The 20,399-nt window shown below is 38.1% G+C and overlaps 1 protein-coding gene and 1 long non-coding RNA gene across 5 annotated transcripts in view; one reads left to right on the top strand and one right to left on the bottom strand.

Moving 5' to 3' along the window:
- Positions 1-20,399, bottom strand: part of FKBP5 (FKBP prolyl isomerase 5) — a 95,925-nt gene that overhangs the window by 14,685 nt on the left and 60,841 nt on the right. For all 4 annotated transcript variants that reach the window (XM_088795808.1, XM_088795809.1, XM_019738723.3 and 1 more), the window contains 3 exons: positions 20,223-20,337; positions 5,683-5,839; positions 902-992 (listed from right to left, as the gene is read on the bottom strand). In XM_088795808.1, the coding sequence (XP_088651934.1) occupies positions 902-992; positions 5,683-5,839; positions 20,223-20,337 (363 nt within the window). The remainder of the gene's footprint in view (positions 1-901; positions 993-5,682; positions 5,840-20,222; positions 20,338-20,399) is intronic.
- Positions 9,737-20,399, top strand: part of LOC141571635 (uncharacterized) — a 62,515-nt gene continuing 51,852 nt past the window's right edge. Inside the window, exon 1 of the long non-coding RNA XR_012496557.2 lies at positions 9,737-9,862. This is a non-coding gene — a long non-coding RNA (uncharacterized LOC141571635). The remainder of the gene's footprint in view (positions 9,863-20,399) is intronic.

The following is a 20,399-nucleotide window of genomic DNA, read 5'->3' as shown; positions in this document are numbered from 1 at the left end:
CAATGATTTCCTTTCAGAGTCTAATGAAATATAAGCAATCACGATTCCAGTCCAAGGCCTAATGCACAGAACATGGAGGTAACAGTGCAGGAATAAAAAAAGGAATACAAAATGCAGTTCTTGAGGATTCTGGGGAAGGGGGGCTCTAGCGGTGCCGAGAGGACTTAGCTGACACGAGAGAAGACCTTGCGCAGGCATATGCTTTGTGTCTGCCCACTGAGGCTGCTGCGGGGAGCCTCCAGAGGCAGGCCTGAGGTGGAAAATACTCAGAGAGGTACGTCGTTTCTGGAACTCAAGGCAATTGATGAACTCTCTTTTTTTTCTATTTGGAAAGGCATGAAAAGAAAAGGCCTGGGGTTAGCAGGTTTGTCTCTTGTGTTCCTTGTTACAGAGCCTGGTGGCCCTTGAAGCTTTGCAGTTTGGATAATAACTTGGAGCTCCATGAAGGCCTCTTCACCACTCCTGAGAATGGTACAATCCGTTCAGCACTGGAAAACCGTCCCACTCCCCCAAGGAGCTGCTTGGCAGAATGTGAACCTTTTTGTCTTCAACCCAGAAAAAAAAGTACAAAAAGAACAAGTCTAGGAACAAATAAGGGAACAAGTCTTGGATTCTACCCAAAAAATTAAAAAAAAAAAAAAAAAAAAAAAAAAAAAAAAAGGCTGACACATAGGAACACTGAGCTCCTTAGTTGTGTATAGTTGTATAGCAGCTCTGCTGTACCAGTTGTCCCATGTTCTATCTAGCTGCAGTGTCAGAGACAAAAGACAAACTTGATCATGAAAAGAACATACAAATAAATACCGTCTACCTACACCACCTAATAATATGTTTTATAATTTACAGGAAGTGGATGGAGAGGAAATCGACCATGATTTCAGAGGAGTTCGTATTTTCTCACCTTTTCGAAGCTCTTAAGTGTAACTTCATATATAAGCTCAGCATTAGGTTCAATGCCAAATTTAGGCTTCCCTGCCTCTCCAAAACCATATCTGAAATGGAGAGTAAAGACATGAAACTTTAAAAGAATGGGTGTATTTCCAGGCACTTCCTTTGGTACTTTGCAGCATCACATTAGACAGCTATCATTTGCAAGACTACACACGTCAGAGACCCTGAAGATAAACCAGATATTAATCAGAAGATATATACCAAGTATCGCTGCTGTGGTTTTCTATGAAACCAGGCTAGGTTTAGTTTTCTTTTCTCCTTCACATTCACATGTAATGCAACACCTGTGCTCCTTGGGGCAGCTTGCTTACTGTGATTTTAAATGTCACTGCCTTTTTCTCTGCTTGATTTTATATCTAGTTCTTCTTACAAAATAGCCATTATTTGGCTATGAGAACTCCTCCCCGAAGCTTTATCAATAGGAGGGCAGAGGAGTTGGGCACTGCAGTCGCGACAGAGCTGTTCGTTAGAGGGATGTTTTAATAAGCTTTCAGCTTTAAATAGTACCACTCCTAACAGTACCACTTCCAGTCAGATGGATAAAGGGAAAGCTCACACATAGGGAAAAAAATACATTGTCACAGTATTTCTCTAAGACTTTATAAAAGTACACTAAAAAGTACAAATGATATAACATACACACATAATCAAAAAGAACAGCGCTAGCAAGCTCTAACAGCTCACCGAGAGAAACACCCTCATAGTTCTGTGGCTGTCCAACTGTAAAATGCTCTACCTTCTAGCCAAAACGGACTGAATAAAAGCATGAGGATATAGAAATTTGTTTTTTCGGATCCCTTCAGATCTTTAACAAATCCAAGGCATTCAAGAAGTCCACGTCTACCAGCATGGAAGGGGAACAGAATGGAAGTTCTGGCAGAGGTCTGTCTAGTTCAATGGTTTTCCAGCATTTAGGACAATGCCCAGCATATTAGGAAAATGTTCACTGGGATAGATTCTGTTCTCATCTGTTTCAAGCCAAACTACTCTTTAATAAATGGAAGGAGACTGCAAAAACATTGAGTAAACCCAAATTTTCAGGAGATGAAAGATGCCAAACCAGGTCAATGCTAATACCTTGAATTTTCTCAGGGGCAAAAGGACCAGAGTGGGAGCATTTATATGCTGCTGCTTGCATCACTTTCTTTACCCCTTGCCTGAATATTTCAGGAAGAAAATGCTTACTCACCTCCACTGTTACACAAGAAAATGGAAGCTGGAGCCAGAGTGAGGCAAAGAGATACAATGAGAACTGGTAGGAATGGGGTGTGGTGGTTTTAATAGCAGGGCAAAGGGTATCTTCAGCAAAGGAACAAGAGAGGACATAATTACCAGTGGCCAATTTTAGGAAGTGGTGACGAGTTTTCTACTTTGAGCTCTTAGACCTATACATCACTTATTTTGTTTCTGCCATCTGGTAAATAAAGAACATTCCTTAACTGCTGGGAACTAGGTAGGAAGGTGAGGCCTTGCTGGGCACGTGTTTACTGGCAGCACGTTATGTTTGGAGCCCTGTGCTAAACAGGCGCGACTCCAGCAGATGGTCTGGCACTTGCCTTACACCAGTGGCTCTCAACAGGGGTGATTTTAATCCCCCCACCCCCAGAGACATTTGGCAATGTCTGGAGATGGGTTTGTCACAGCTATGTGGCTGCCACAGGCATCTGGTGGGAATAGGCCAGGGACACTGCTGAGTATCCTACAATGCCCACAACCAAGAAATGTCTGGCCCGAGGTGTCACCAGTGCTGAGAAAAGCTGCCTCGGTGGAACTCACAAACACGGGTCCCAAGGCTGGGGGTGCGACGTGGGGGGTTGGGTCAAGGGAGGCACCAAATTGTCCTGGTTATTATCAACGGGATTAAAGGAGACTGAAGAAGGATATTATTTCTACAATCTCTCCTGGGTTCACACGAAGAGATTCTGTGGAGATGTATGTGGAACACATCATCCTGGGAGAGGAAAGGTCACACCAAACTGTTTTGGGAGCACCTAACCTGACTTCCACATGATACAGAAAGTTGTCTGACTTACGTTCTATCAGTCTGGGCAAGGAAGGACCCAGGGCACACAGATTCATCTGACCGAAAGATAGAATGCCACCGCTGAATTCCAGGACTTAACCCAAAGAGAAGCTAGGCTACAGTAACAGGAGGAACCCAGTGCTCATGCTCCTGAATTAACAGTTGTCTGCAGAGAGTAGAGATACACATAATGACTATTACTAGACCAGCAAGCCTTTATGTGCATACAAGAAGCATGGGTACCCTAAGTTCTTACCAACTGTTCCCTTTTTATAGATGAAGAAACTGAGGCTCAGAGAGAAGTGCTTCCTGAGAGTCACACAAAGAGGCAGTGTAGAGCCAGGATTTAAATCCAGACTCTGTGTCCCAGAAGATGGTTTCGTTTTTGACCCACACTGCCTACTAATTAGCTTGGCAGCCTATGTTTTGGTTTGGGGTTGATGCAGAACAGAAACATAAGGAAAGGGAGGAAAAAGAAAAAGTCAAAACTAGCCACACTTTACCTAAAACGAAAAAGAGTCATCAGTCATAGTATTTAAAACAATATATAAGATACTGTCCTGATAAGAAGAAAGAAAATGGGTTCTTTGGAAGTGTTTTATGAATTTCTTATTATGAAAACATCCTGCCAAGGAGTCTATCAGAATCAAAAAGAAGGTATGACCTGGACATCTTTTGGAGAAGGAAATACAGGTGACACTAGGAGTCGCACAGAGCATATTTACAACAGCACTCAGGTACAATGCTGCACAGGAAGCAGGAGTCTGGGGAAGACAAGGAATCCCTTGCAGGCACTCACACGTGCCTGGTGTTGGCGTGTTCTACATACATGGGGGATACATACATGCGCCGTACATGTGTGGGTAGTCTCCTACCGCACAGTATGTACCTTCCATAACGCCTCAACATACTAACTAACATCTGAAGAAAAAATAATATGTTCCTTTCTAACTATGCTAAATTATTTCCATAAAACATATGAAAAAACTTTTATATCTACAAATTTATGAACACTTATTGACGACTTTTATGACTGAAAAAATCTACCATGTTTACACAGGGTTTCCTCTTCCTTGTGGTCTGAGGGTCAAATGGAAGAGCACGAGAGGCCTCGCAACATGCATTATCTCACTGAGTTCTCCACAACTTTATGAGGTAGGTACTATTATCCCCATTTTACAGAAGGGGAAACTGAGGTTTAGGAGAGTTAAGTGACTTGCACAAGTCCACACAGCTAGTAAGTTGCATCATTAGCATAGCAGGGTTTAAGCACTAATGATACAACAACTTAAACTTGCAAGGAACTACGTGCATTAATAAATATAAGGATAATTTCTGTTTCTCTCTGCCATTAAACTTGAGAATCTGGCCCTACAAGTGCCTTGTAAGCTAGGTTGAAATGCAACAAATTCATTCATATACTATTATATGATCAGTGTATACAGAACTTATCTTCAAGGAACTTAAATCTGAAAACATACATTGGACATAAATACCACTCTCCATATGAAGCTAGAACTATAATTTTAGGATGCTAGATTAAAAATCATTAGCTATTTTTGGATAATATCTATTATCCAAAGCAGACAGCCTTCTCTGTGCATTGCTTGATTAAAAAAAATTCCTTATAGAGAGAAACAGGTTCACCTAAGCGTGAACTACAAATACAGAGGAAATGTAAATGAAACACTGACGTGGGAAAATATTAGTGGAAAAGGAATATGACAGAGAAAAGGAAGGTATTAAATAAAAGGAGCCGCTAGTGAAGGCTCTGAAGGGCTCAAAGTATAGGGCATTTTGGAAGATTTTCAAGTGGGTGGGGGCATATTTAAGACATCACTTGAGAAATATGATTATGGCCCAAGTGTTAGGGCAGAGGTAAATACGCCACTGATTACTACGGAGGCTACACAAAGGCAAGCAATTGTACAAAAGGCTCCATATTACCTACTGGTAAGCGTAGTTCATGAAAATCCTACTGACTGAACTCCAAAGAGGCAGAGAGGGAGCAGACACAAAGAGAAGCAGATGCACTTACATGCAAACAGAATCAAACACCCTGGTTTCTCTCAATGGTCCATTTCTCAAGATAGAAGGATTGGATTCATGGTATAATTTTAGATCTAAAAATAATACCAAATGTGTTTTCACAAGAGAGACTGTTAGTGTCTGATAGTTCTGAGCGTGCAAGTGCTAATGGGTATCCTTATGGTGGGAAAAATTTAGGCAAAAATGAGTCATCTCCGCTGCCTGTAGATCCAGGAAGAACACTTTTTTTTCCCAGGGACTCTATAAGAACAGGTGGCACAAATTCAAATGGTAATAAATCATCCAAATACTGCTGCTACTTCTAACTCCCACAGGTTTTACTGCCTCCTGCCTAATTTAGAGAAGAGGAAAGGGGTGGTAAGAGAATCACAGGAGAAGTGCCAATAGCTTCCTGTCTTGGCAACGTAGCAAGCAAAACAAATAAACAAAAGAGCAAAACTTGCCTGTCAATCCCATCCTTAACACACATCAATCAAGTGAACAGGTTCACACGCGTTGGTGATATAAGGCCCATTAATTTACTCCGTGACTAACATAGTTTGATTGTTTCCACTATTAGCACTGACTTCACTGAAAATACCAAAATGTTGATTGAAAAAGCAAGCATATCCCGGTTTTTCAGACAACTTCACTGTGTACTGAACTGGTATGCAGCTTACCGTGGGTCAAGACGTAAAATACACTGCTCTTCCCGCTGCATTTTCTCCAGGGCTTTGTCAATTCCGATTGGGATGTCGTGATCTTCTCCTTCACCAACGATGAAGACCACATCTCTGCAATCAAACATCCTTTCACCGCAGCGGCCTTCTAGGTGGACTAAGGGAGAGGACACAGGTCAGTCACCAAAGGTGCTGATTAGGACTGGCTCACTGGGGGGCGGCTAAGTGATGCCTCCCCTTTCCCATTTCATCTACAGACACACATGGTATGTCCTGCTGAAGTTTAGTCCGCCCAGTCTGAAAATTTAAGAGCAATCATATTTCTTTCTGTTTTAAGTTTAAACTTATAACCACTGATAACTGTATCAATAAGATATTGGCTAATAAGACAAAGTGGAAAAATAGGTTTGATTTAAACCTACTGTATGACAGAGGTTTCCTCACCTATAACATGGGTTCGAGAAATACTAGATTATTTAATAATTATCAAAATGTCACAAATTTAATATCACATATAAAAATATAAGTTTAATATCAAATATAAGCTTAAACATTTATAACTGCATCTTGGCTTCAGATGCTTGGGTGAAAAACAACTGAATGACCATTTCCCCAATGATATACAAAGGTTAACTGAATACAGACACTCGTCTTTTTCTTTAAGAGTCTTAATCTCATTCACAAATACATCTGAATAAAAAAGGAAAACCCAAAAGCAACATCCAACGTACCGTGTTTCCCCGAAAATAAGACCTAGCCAGACAATCAGCTCTAATGTGTGTTTTGGAGCAAAAATTAATATAAGACCCGGTCTTATTTTACTATAAGACCGGGTTTTTATAACATAACATAACATAACATAACATAACATAACATAACATAACATAACATAACATAACATAACATAACATAACATAACACAACACAACACAACACAACACCGGTCTTATATTAATTTTTGCTCCAAAAGACGCATTAGAGCTGATTGTCCGGCTAGGTCTTATTTTTGGAGAAACACGGTAGCTATGTCCCTTAGTGGAGTAATAAATGTCAAGTGTGGAGGCATCAATAGTCTACTATAACCTCACAAATCAAATTACTTAAGTACCTCCTCAGAAATGTTAGGTGAAGGGGTCAGTTTCTTGGGGTCTAATTCCCCACTCCACTCAAACTGACTCATCTTATTCCGGGGGCAATTTCATATTAGATAAGGGGCTTTTATGTTGTTTCAAGACAAAACAGGAAAAACGCATAGAGATTTATATTTTTTCTTAATCGGTTAGATTTTTTTTTCCAGGATAAACAAATAATTCTCTGAAACTTTCAACTATTTTTAATAGTGAGGATTATTCATTCCTTACCATGTAGATCTTTGACTCAAAAAGAAATATGGGTGGCTTGTATGACAGCACAATAGCAATGTAATAATTTCTCTCATAAGAAAATTCCTTATTCCTACTTCTGTAATACAATGGCCTAGATCAAATGTAATGATTTCCTAAAATGCTCTTCTAAGACGGTTTGCTCTATTTTAGATCAATAAGTTGCTTTAGAGAGCGTAAAAATCACTCGTTCTGTTACATTTGTTCCATGAGACAATGACTATTTTCTAAATACATATTCAGTTCTAACTTACTCTACTCTTGACCTACTTGATCTCAGGGTTCCTATGAAGCTCTGAAATTCTATGATTCTATGACCCAGTAATATAATTCTCAATATAGGCCCAAACCAGCTTCAAGGCTAATTCCTATAGTTAATCATTTGATCAGGTTACCTTTCACCACGGCCTGAGAAACGAGAGAAGCCTTGATGAGTAAACAGCAGTTATGTAGACACGAGGGGCCACAGTGTCTCATGAACATTTACACTTTTCTAATTTACTAGGATTCGTACTATCCTGATTTGTTCGCATTGCAGACATAGGATGGAGTGTAAGAAGCTTGGGCCAAACGAGAAAAGGCCTGCCTCGAGTCAGACCCTCCAAACAAGGGCAAGAACCGGACTGGCTCTTAGGGTGGAGCTGGCATATAGGAATTTTGCTCTTTGCCCCATACTCATAAATGCTGATGATTCTATTACACTCACTTCTGGAGTGCTCTAGATAAAATAAAAATCAACTTGCAGCACATTGAAAGTTCTTTTGAACTGGAAAATATTTTCAAAATAAATTCAACTTTATTATTCTCAAATATATACATACGTGAGAGGCTCAGCAGGGAGTCTGGAGCTTAAAGTATTTTTACCAGAGTAAAAGCTGATGTTTCTAAAGGGTTGAGAGTTCTGAAAAGTCTGGATTCTTAAATATTTTTCAATCTGCCCAAGAAATTTAATTTAGACTAATGTGATCACAGTTTTCATGAAGAGAGATTTGCTGAGTGAGCAAAGTGAGTTTCAGCCCGTCTACTGTGGAATTCCTCAAGTACTGAAATTTACTATCCTAGTAACTCACAACTTAGTTGACAAATCTTTTTGTCTGAAGTTTATTGTTAGAAGTATCTTCCTCCCTAAAGGAGAGTACATTTAGTGGGGGAGGAAACTATCAGTACATTCACTGTGGTTTTTGGTTGATCAAGTTTAAATGTGTTTTCAAAACAGGAAATCCAGAGACTGCAAAGGATTCCTGCCTGTGTCAGTTTCCTAGCCTGGTTTTCGGCATGCTGCATATACTTGATATCACAATTATATAAATAATTTCAGAAATTCTCTACATGTGATAACCCATCATATTAGAAAGAAAATAATTGGCTACTAATAAGCATGTTAGGAAGGTAAAGCAAACAAGTAAAAAAAGAAATGTTCAAGTCAAATGACAAGGAAGACATAATTAAGAAAGGAAAAAAAACCCATTCATTGCGGCTGGTCTCTTTAAGAGACAATAAATGATAGAACCAATGTTTGTGGCCCCCTAATAGGAAGGTAAAAATTTGTAATAACTCTTATAAATACTTACTACCTTATATATGGACTAATAACCTTTTTTTCCCGGTAAACCTAACTCTTCTAAGTTGGACCTGAACAAACACTACCTACAATACCTAAGATCTTAAACTGATAAACTGATACGTGCACACGCACATGCGCACACGTGTACACGCGTACACACACACACACACACTCACACACCAGTTTATATGTTAATATAAAACCACCACCTTTTAATACTATCTGGAATGTCAGCACAAGAGGAGGTATCATAGCCTCAGGGAATATATAGCCCATTGATTCTTCACATCTACCTGTAGCAAACTCTATAGCCAATTAACTGGCTTCTAAACTTGGAACACTGGTGTGACAAGTTCTACAGGGCTGTTGACAAGAACTCAAACACCTTGGAGCCCCAGAAACGTGTGCCAACCTCCACAGTAGGAATCCCCTTTCATGGTGACAGAGGCAGCCATGCTTAGTGCCTATAAAGTCAGTTTTTATTATTTTAATTGTCTCATCAATTGCTACCAAAGAAAACCGTGGCAGCTCTGGCTGTGGAAGACCTGTGGTTGCTTCTGACCTTGCATCTCTTAATGCAAATACTCACTTAATAAATATTTAATAATAACCATCATGACTCACTGGGAGCTCGGCCTCTAGGGCTCAGGAGATCTGTTGCTAATTCCAACCAGCATGATTTACGGGAAGTAGATGATCTATGACGTGCCCGAAGAGAATAAAAGTACATACAGGATGCTTCTACTTAGGGCTTTTTGGGTAGAGAAAGAAATACACAAGTTAAAAAGGGACAACATTTTCCCTTAAAGTCTATGTAACTTAAAGTGGGGGGGAGGTCCTTCAAACCCCGCGAAGTCAAACCAAACCAAATTACTCGAGCTTAGCTGCGCAACCGGAGTGTAACCACATCAAGTGAGCCTGGTCTGCGGCAAAACATCACTTAAACTGGAGCTCTGACTTATTGTTCTCTTACTGCCCTAGAGCAATTTTGTTTTGAAGAGCACAGAACACCCTGTTCTGAATGTGGCTGGCACATGAACTCAATGTGCTGACAGCAATTTGTACTCCGATTAAAACGGGTGGGGGGAGGAAAGAGTGTACTGCAGTAACAAAAACTGGAATGCAAGAACCCCAAAACTGTATAATTTGTATTTTAGGAAGCAAAACTGAGACAGAGGCTCCATAACCTTAAAAAAAAGTGCTGTAAATGCTCCAGCCTAAAGACGTAGCTCTGGTAAGTGTCTGTTTTTCCCTTTTCTAATTATAGTAGTTGGTGTCTGATAGCTTTGCACTCATTCCCAAAACAATTACTGGGTCATGGGGATCTGAATGGGAATGCTGTAATAGCATTACTACTAGACAAGACCGGTCATTTGGCCAGAGAAAACCAGGTTGACAGGTTACTCCCACTCGCCAAGGGTTTTCTCTGCTGCCTAATTCGTGCCAAATGAATTTCTCCCTGCCTGTGTCTCCTGCCTAATAGAGAGCATTCAAGAGACAGTGGGATCTTAATCACCCCCTGAAAAGGCAAATGAGGAAGCAGAGATGGATTTCTAAAATCAGGAGAGCATGTTAATCACTGATTAGAAGAGAAACGGTTCCCATCAGGCATGGTGGTCAAACTGGGGGCAAACTCCCTCCCTCCCTCCTTTGCAGCATTTCGTACTATTCGAGATTACCAAATACCACTGTAAGATTGCTTATGGGACTGAGGGACACATGCTAACTAAGAGCAGGCATGGAAACTGGCTACTTGAATAGAATAACATTTATGCAGATGACATATATCTTAGTCTAAACAGGAAGCATTAACACAGCAATAAATTCCAGGCTAACACAAATCCTCACCACTTTTCTTTTTACACGGGTATAGATAGCACTGTAGTCAGATGTGGATTCCAGTCTCAGTCTGCCACTTAACAATTGTGGCTTTGGGCAAGATCATTTACATTATCTAATTCAGTTTCTTCATCTATAGAACAGGGGAAAGAATATTAGCTAACTCAGAATTGTTGAGAAGATTAAATTAGGTCCTGATTAAAGCTTCTAGCCCAGTCAGTACCTGGCATTTGCCAATTCATATGTCGGGATGGCTACTATGTTTTCACACTGTGTTACATGTGGATACACAGAGATGAACTCAATAAATGTTAGCTATGATTATTTTCCTGCAATTAGTGGTAAATTATACCAGATAAAACATGTTTCAGAATTTGGTATAAGAAACCACTTAATGGCTCCACAGAGACAACTGTAAAAGTATGAATAAAACTCAAAAACAGGCAAAAGCGATGTCTTTTGCTTCTTTTGTACCTCACTGTGCCCAACACACAGTTCAGGGCCAGAAAGTAAACATTTATTTAATGATTAATGTGAAAACAGGGCATTAAGGTAAATGGTAGTAATTTTCACTCATTATGGGAATTTTCCTTTTTGATAATAGTCAGTACTCCTATTTTTAATAAATTCCAAGAGCTATTTAAATTCTTTACTGATATGGAGCTTTTGTTTCTTAATACTATTCTAAAATAAATGATCCATTAGCTGGATTTTTAAAAAATAACAAATAAGACTATTTTCTACTAAGATTTTACTCTACCATAAGACTTACAGATACCTTTTTAGAAGGAGGTATATAAATCCAAAATATTTGAAAGAATAAACACTGTCCGTTTTAGACCAAGTGCCACACTACATTATTTTGTGAAAACATATAATAAAACAACTTCAAGAATTTGCTCTCTTACTGGACAAAATTTGCCAGGACATTCATAAACACTTCAAAAACATGTGAAAAACAAAACTAAAAAAAAACCCTCATAGCTCTATCAGATATCAACATGGGCATATATGAAATCTTTCCATTTGCAATTTTTGGTACCATTGTTTGTTGTTGGTGGTGTTTTATTTATGAGGAGCACACAGCTAGGTTTTGCTGTTGTTTTAACTTTGCAAGAATTTTTGCCTTTAATAGGTGACTTTATTCCATCCATATTTTTTGTTATCACTGATATGATCTGTTTTCTTCCTATCATCTTATTTTAGGTTTTCTATATAATATTTTCTTATTTTTCCTTTATTACTTTTACTGTATTGACCAAATTTTCCTTGTTCCTCTACCTCCCCACTGGGGGGGTTTGGAAGTTCTACATGCTATTTTTACTAGTACCTAATATTACATGTTAAACAAATCATTTCAAGGTATATATATATATATATATATATATATATATATATATATATATATCTTTATTAATGTTAACAATCAGCATAATCTCCCCTGGAATAAGAAAATCATTTTAGGCAATTTTGCCTCCCCTCTCCATTTCCCATCTGTACTGCATTGTGTTAAAACGACCCAGAATCTAGCTCCAGACTGTTAAACTATTATTATTTTTAACATTAAAGTGTTACCACTTCAAGGCTCTTTCAAGATAAATGTATCCAACTTCACTGTCATATTTTGGGAATTACTTTTTTGCTAACTAATGTTTCTTATGCCTGAGTCTTCACTTCTTGGCTTTATTTTTTATGATGCTTTAGTATATCCTATAGTGTTATTTTCAAAAAGGGCATGGGTCTGCACATTCCAAAAAGTTAATTTTCTTCTCATACTTCAATGATTTCACCAAATATAGAATTCTAGGTTCAAAATACTCCTACTTAGACACAGCGTTCAAAGCCTTGTCTTGCAATATTCAGTGCCATGCACAAGGAGTCTGATATTCTAATTCTCATTCCTTTGCATTTAGCTTGCTCCTCCTGGAAGGGTTCCAAATTTTCTTTTAAGCTATGTAATTAAGAAATGTCACCAGGATATATCTAGGTGGAAAAGCCCTCCTTAGTCCTGTATGCCACCATCAACTGGCCCTTTCAACCTTAAGATTCTTCTGTCTTCTCTAGGAAATCTTCTGTTACATGTTTGATGAGATGCACACTGCCTAGTCTTGATTTAGCATCTCCGTCTTCTAATTTTTCTTTCACCTCTCACCTCTGTTTTTTTGCTCTGTGTTCTGAGATATCCTTGACTACCCTTCCTATCACCAATTCAGAATTCTGGGACTGTCCGTTTTGCTTTTCAACCCTTCCTCTGAGTTCCAATTTTGATAGTCATATTCTTAATTTCCAGAAACCTTCTTATCCTCCCTTTCCTGTTTTAGAGAAGCTGGCTGTTTGATTTATGAATTTAATATCTTGCTAAACATCTCTGAAGATAATTAGTATTTTAAAAGTTCTCTATTTCTTGTTAGTCTCCCTTGGTGCTTCTTTTTCATGGTATTTGCGGATGATTCTTTGTTGTTTGGTCATATTTATAAAGGAAGGATTAAGCAAGATTAAATGCCTGTCGTTCCCTCGCACAGTATTTCTAAGCAGTTGCGTACACGGTAGGCCTTTTCCCAGAAGGGGTGGCTAACTGTAGAGATGTCTGGGTGAGGACCCCACAGATATTTACCGAGCATTTACTGTGTGCTGAGCACGATATGCACAGGAAAGTTGGGGGCATCTTTCCTTTCCCACTGGTGATGCTTGCAAAAGTTTCCCTTCAGGAGCAAAACACTGGCACATTTACTATTGTGCAGAGCTGCTATGCTAGTTCACTTCCTCCCCCTTCACATCTGTTTTAAAAGTTCAGACACTTTATGTTCTCATTCTCTAGTCCAAGTCCTAACATATGGAGTCTTCTGAGGCAGATCCTTATTTTATTTCAGAAATCTGGCCTTACTGGCGTTATTAGCCTGGGAGCAAAAGTCACAGCCAGGCCCTGGAGTCGTAATTCTCAATCCCTGGTTGCAAATTAGAATCAACTGGGGGAGTTTTAAAAAAATACTTGCGCCTGAGGAGTTCTATCCTTTGCGGTTTGAGATTCTTATTTAACTGGCCTGGGCTAAGGCCTGGGCAGCAGGGTTTTAAAAGCTCCCCAGGTAATTCTAAATTCAGCCAAAGTTGAGAACTACTACACCGGAGGTTTACTGGCCCCGCTGTGCCACATCGTCTTCTTACCACCCTGGTGATTGCCCCACAGCCTGCTTTGGCTCCCTTGCACCAGCCCACTGTGAGCTTGGAGTCCTGCCCGGGCTTGTGGGGAAGAACGGTATGTACTTCTGCAGAGGTCTTCTCTACACCTGTTTTGGGTTGGGGTTTCTGAGTCTAGTTTCCATCCGTCCAATTTCATCTACTTTACATATTCTAGAAATTCTTCATAATTTCAGATCCATTTCTTGTATTCTCCTAGTTTTCCAGCACTAATACGGATTTTTCCTTCTTTTCTGAGATCATTCTCCACCCCCAGCTCCCATCTCTCACTTTAGTCAGAGTTGGAGAGGGAAAGGAGGTGAGAGGGAAGAGTACTCCAACAATTTGAATCCTGCAGATCACTCTGCTGAAATTTTCACATCTGAAAATGCTGCCCATTGTTTGCATTCTTGGCATGCAAAAGCAGCTGAAAGCACACTGTGTGGCGAGAAGCTAGAGCCACATTCAGCCAGCACTTTGATGTGCGCACTCTAAACACTTAAGGGAACAAATCAGAAGACGTGAGAGATGCGGAGTTGGGGTTAAGAGGAGCTGGAGGCTATTTAGAGCCTTTTGTCAGTCAGATTGGATTTTCAAAGAAGGCAAAGCTTAAAAAGTAACAACGTAGCCACTACTGGCAATTAAACTAAAGTAGATGACTAAAGTCTCAGTCATCATAATAATGTCAATTAGACTACCTTAGAACACAATGACTTCTTTTAAATGGAAAAAGGACATTGAATAAAAATTACAAGATGACATACGAAAAATTACACTGGAATGGAATCTAAAAATTGATTTCAAGCATTAGGATTCTGACAGAGACAGTAAAAATCAAAATTTCTTTGAGAAAGAATAAATCCTGTCAAACAAATTTAAGTTTTCTCTTCCACATAGAAACAAAGAAGTTATTAAAAGAAAGCAAAAGATCACTACTTAGTAAAAGCCATTTGATTCGGTCTGTAACTTTACTTTTCAAAAAACAAGCACAAATCCTGAAGAAATATGATTTAAGTAAGATAACTATTAAGAAGATCCATAATTAATTTGAAGACTGGGATTAAGTACAAAGACAAATTAATCATGGATTCTAGGTTACTCCTGGTAAAACCAAAAAGATGTGCTGATGGATTGGATGTAGGATATAAGAGAAAGAGGAGTCAAGGATTTCCTTCCTTAAATCTATTTAAAGAAAGCAAAACAAATGAAATAAACATAACATAGAGGGTGGGAAAAAGAAATTAAATGTTCACCATGTACTAGGCACCATTCTTCATTTAACTGTCACAACAGCCTGTGGGGGAAACAATTATTATTCCCATTTCACAGATAAAAAAACTAGATGCTCAAGTGGTTAAGTAATTTGCATAATCATAAAAATACCAAGGTTCCAAATATGTTCCGACTCCGTTGCTCCCAAAGCCGGAGTGGCCCCTTCCCTGACTACTCACTGTATCTTTATGCAGAAGCGACAGAAACGCTAACTCTTGTGCATCTATAACCACATATTAGAATGAATGATCATTGTCTATTGTTCTCTTTCACTGTAGAATTGCATTTAAGTTCTAGTATTTCTACCTGGTTTTGAATCTAAGTGTATAGATGATGCTCCAAAAAAAGGGCGAGCTGGTAAAGTCTGAGAAGACTTCAAAAAGAACAATGTGATCCCGGTTTCTGACAGAGACCACTTATAAGTCAACCTTCTGTCCCCCTCCCACTCACAGCTAACTTATTTCAAAAAGGAAAAACAGGACACCTTAACCTTGATAAATGAAAATACAAGAAATTTTTATAAAATTGATTTGTTTCAGAAAACCAAAAAGGGCTTTTGGGAGAAAATTAACCATTTACTCTAAAATTTCCCAGGAAAGTATAATCTAACAAGATGAAAGACAAAAGATTAGTCATTGCTCTTTCGTAATATATTTAAAAACAGAAAATAAAATTATATAAAGGATTATTCAAATACATTAAAAAAAATTCCATTCATAGTACGTTATCCTTCATGCAAAACGGAAGGGGATATAAGAAAAAAATACATGTCTCTGCTCATTTCTGCAAAAGAAATACAAGAAATCAGAAACTAATGAGATGAGTTAGCTACAGGAGTAAACAATGGGTTAGTGGAACAGGTTAGTAGGGTTGAAGGGGATAAAACTTCTGAGTATACATTTTCATTTATAGTTGGCCCTCCTGTGTCGGTGGGTTCCACATCTGCAGATTCAACCAATTGTAAATTGAAAGTATGGGTGGGGAGTTACATTGTTGCTGACTCATACCGTGTAGTTAGGCCTATGATGATTTCGGCAGTACTGAACATGTACAAACTTTGTTTTTGTCATTATTCCCTAAACAATACAGTATAACTACTATTTACATTGTCTTAGGTATTATAAGTAATCTAGAGATGATTTAAAGTATATGGGAGGATGTGAGTAGGTTGTATGCAAACACACCATTTTATATAAGGCACTTGAGCATTAGCAGATTTTAGTTATCCGTGGGGTAAGGGGGGTTGGGAGAGTTGGGTGTGTCCTGGAACCAGTCCCCCTTAGATACGGAGGGATGACTGTAGTTTAGAATCTCATGGTAATGTTTCATATATCGAAAAAACAAATGAATAATTAAAATCAACCAGAGTGTGGAGAGAACCCCAAATGGAATGCAAACATAACCAATGAACCTAACTGTATTATAAATGTGTAACATCACCATACTGAAGGGAATGAGGAAGAAAACAACTAACCTAAGTTGGAAAACAGTGTTTTCAAAGTATGCTATAAGGCTAATGACAAAAGGAACTATACACAAATATTTGCTACTTTGGAAATTTGTTTTTCACAGGGGTGTGCGTTGGCAATTCTGAAACTACTTTCTATATATACTATAATTTATGAATGATGAGAGCCAAGTTTCTCACTGTTGGAAAAAGCAGTTTCAAATAAGCACAGGGAGAAGAAGGCTAGAACAAAGCTATGGTGCTGGATTGGAATGGAAAGTGTAAACATGTAGTCATAGTTTTTAAAATATACCAGGTGCCAAAAAAATGTGTAACGTGACTTGTATTCATCTTTTGTTATCGGTATATATTGAGTATTACAATTTTAACACAGTTTTTACCTTTCTTATAATGTGTATACATTTTTTTGGCATCCTCTATAATATACAGACTAATATACAAATACATATAGATGTGTGTATATGCAAACTGAGGTTGACATATTTCCTACCTCTCTCTGCTAAGAGATTCTAGAAGCAATAACATTCGGAGCCATGAGTATACTTAGCATTTTTCTTTTTTTTATTAGGGAAGGGGGAACAGTGTCTTTTTCCCAGGACCCATCAGCTCCAAGTGAAGTTGCTACCCTTCAATTTTAGTTGTGCAGGGCATAGCTCAGCTCCAAGTCCTGTTGCCATTTTCAGTCTAGTTGCAGGGGGCGCAGCCCACCATCCCATGCGGGAGTTGAACCGGCAACCTTGTTGCTAAGAGCATGTGCTCTAACCAACTGAGCCATCCAGCCACCTCCAGATCTTACTTTCTAAATACCATTCATTCTCCAATAAGAGGAATCAGAGCTCTTTGGAAAATGGTTTGATTTTAGGCCTGGGGCAGGGAAATTACAAAGTGAGCCTAAAGCACCTGTAGTAGCAAAAATAAGGAAGTGCTTACTTAAAATACAATGAAGGTATGTTGAAAGGACACAAGAGCCAAGGTGAAGAGCTTCCAATGGCCAACTCTGGGACAATTTGAGCAATAATATACGAATAGTAATATATAATAACCTACAGAATAAATATCCATGGGTCCATGCTGATATAAATAAACAACTGAATAAATAAACGGGAGAATAGGCAGCTCTTTTTTACAGTAGAATTCCAATTAAATGTAGAAGGAACAGTGGAAAAAAAAAATCACCATTAGGTAACTATCACAGTAATAAGTGTTGTATGCAAAAATCATTCATGGATGCTAAAATCAATGTGTGAAGGTGTGATGTAAAAGAAGATACTTGCATAGTTTCCTAGTATTTCCCTCCCAATGAGATACTTGGTAATTACAAAGGGAAACATAGTAACCTTACAGTGGAGAAACATGGCAGACCCCATCTTAACCAAATAACCCAAGTTAACATCACCCATAATTGGCTGACACCAACATCGTGTGCCTCCTGATAATGATGAATTGAGAAGGGCACAACATCACTGCTATGGTATTTTCTGAAAACGTGTAACCTCAGTCTAATCATGGGAAAACATCATACCAAACCAAATTGAGGGATATGCTACAAAATAACTGGCCAGTTGTCTTCAGAAGTGTTAAAGTCATGAAAACACAGAAAGACTGATGAACTGTAATAGACTGGATGTGACTAAGGAGACAGGACAAGTAAACACAATGTTGGATCCTGAATTTGATTGTGGATCAGAAAAAGGACATGAGTGTGGCAGTTGGTAAAATTCAAATAAGATCTGTAGAAAAGTTAATAGTATTGTATCGTTGTTGATTTACTAATTTTGATAAATGTACTGTGGTTAGGTAAGATGTTAACATTAGGGGAAGTTGGGTGAAGCATGTAAGGGAATTCTCTGTACTAGTTTCGCAACTTTTCTGTAAGTCAAAAATTATTTCAAAACAAAATGTTAAAAAAAAAAAAAAAAAAAGTCCCATTGAAAAGATTACCAAAGCATGATTTAATTTAGCCTGCTCCAAAGTTAACTCTATGGTGGTAGTTTTGTGGTATTTTCTGTAATCGGGAAAAGGTTTTTCCCTTTAGTTTTTAGTTAACAAAAAACCTCCAGTTTTAAAGTATGTATCATAAATTGTTGAAACATGGGGAGTCACTGTATCATAGGAAAAAAACCTCTATTTTTGTATATGTTTGAAGTTTTTCATAATTAAAGTTTTAAACACATGTGATAGACAATTTTTTTAAGTGGGTGTTAATATACTGAAGATAATTTTCTATCGTTCCTATAACACTCAAACATTTAGAATTCTATCATGGAATGTTTAGGGCTAGCAGGACCTTAGAACTCAAGAAGTCTACCCTGCCTGCATGACTGTATAGGAAGGAAGTTACACGTAGAGGGGTGAAGTCTAGTTAGAGCCAGCTGAAGCCAGAATCCTACCTCCTGACTCCTGGTCTAGGTATTTCTTCAACAATTATATATCTGAGCTCTTCTTTATTTATTCTAAACCTTATCATAAATGATAACTATCTAAACACTTCAACTGCAATATTACAGTAATACAATTTATAACTGCTTCCAATTAAAAAAAAAACACACAAATTTGCCAGACTCATAGAAATGAAATATGGATTCAAAGTAGTATATACAACATTAAAGATAAGAAAATCAACTATTCTAGTTTACTATTTTGAATGAACTCATTATTTTAAAATAGGCCTTTTATAATAGTGCATGTTGCCATCCTTATTTAATGATTTTATTTTTTATTTTTTTGGATGAGAGTATTCCTCTATTTTCTCACAACTATTTTTTTAAATACTTCAGCTCAGTAAGCTCAGCATCTTTCCATGCAGAAAGCGTTTACTGAACACCAACTGTGTGTAAGGCACTGTAGGTGATGCTGGAAACAAAGATGAAGAAGAGTCTAGTGCTGAAGCACATACTGTATACAGGGAAATGGGCTGATTACAATATTAACTGACAGTGGTGAGCACACTGTGCTGGGGAGGAAGGAGGACCAGTCATCCCCGTCCTCAGCAGTCTCCTTACTCCCAACTTAGCAGATGAAAACATGGAATAGCCTCAGGTCATTCAATAAAGGGCAAAGCAGACCGAGGACACAGGTCTCCTGACACAGAATAGAATGAACACTACCATCCAATTTTGATCTAATTAAAATGATGATTTGTTTTCTTATCTTGATGACAGCCAGTGAGATGGATTTGAGAGCCCTGAAGGGTATTACCAATCTACTGCTGTTTAATAATTCTGTAGTGTTGGGCAATTTATATACCTTCTCTAAACTTACTTTTCTCACCTGGGGAAAAGTAAATCTTACCTCATAAGGTTATTGTGAGAAATGAATAAATGTACAGAGGATGCCAAAAAAATGTATACACATTTTAAGAAAGGAAAAAACTGTATTAAAATTATAGTACAATGAATAACGCTAGCGTTCATTTGATTAATGCCATCTTTTGAGCAAACGTCATATTACACATTGCTACGTAATTCAACTTCAAAAAGTAATACATAGATAACATCTCTTAAAATGTATATACATTTTTTTGGCACCTCCTGGTAGGGCAACTAATACAGTTCTTAGCACACCAAGGAGTCCATAGAATAAGAATTCCTCGATGGATGGGACAACATTTCTTTCATTTTTTTGAGTTTGCAGAAGCTGGTACAGTAGCTGGCACATACGTATCAAATGAGTATTTACTAAATGAAGTCATTGTTAAATAAATGTCAAATTTAAAACTATTCTTGAGATATATTCAATGTACTTATTTCTATAAACAGATTTTAATAAAGAAATCTCCATTTCATCCACATTAGTGGAACCCAATCTTTAAGGACTAGTTCCCTCTCACAGCAATACCTACCTTCTACTGTCGCTCCTTCATTTGGGTTTGAATAGCCTTCTCCTTTCTGTTTGATTCTTCGGATAATGCCTCCATCTTCAAATAAATCCTCTCCTTTGAAATCAAGGAGCTCAATCTAGAAAGGAAAATGGGATTTGGCTGAGAAAAGACCAAACAAAACCAATTTCACTTACTTAA

This window comes from Rhinolophus sinicus, chromosome 2, assembly GCF_057876585.1.
Source record: "Rhinolophus sinicus isolate RSI-liver-muscle chromosome 2, RSI-T2T, whole genome shotgun sequence".
In the NCBI taxonomy this organism is placed as follows: domain Eukaryota; kingdom Metazoa; phylum Chordata; class Mammalia; order Chiroptera; family Rhinolophidae; genus Rhinolophus; species Rhinolophus sinicus.
This window is presented reverse-complemented; position numbering and strand designations above follow the sequence as displayed.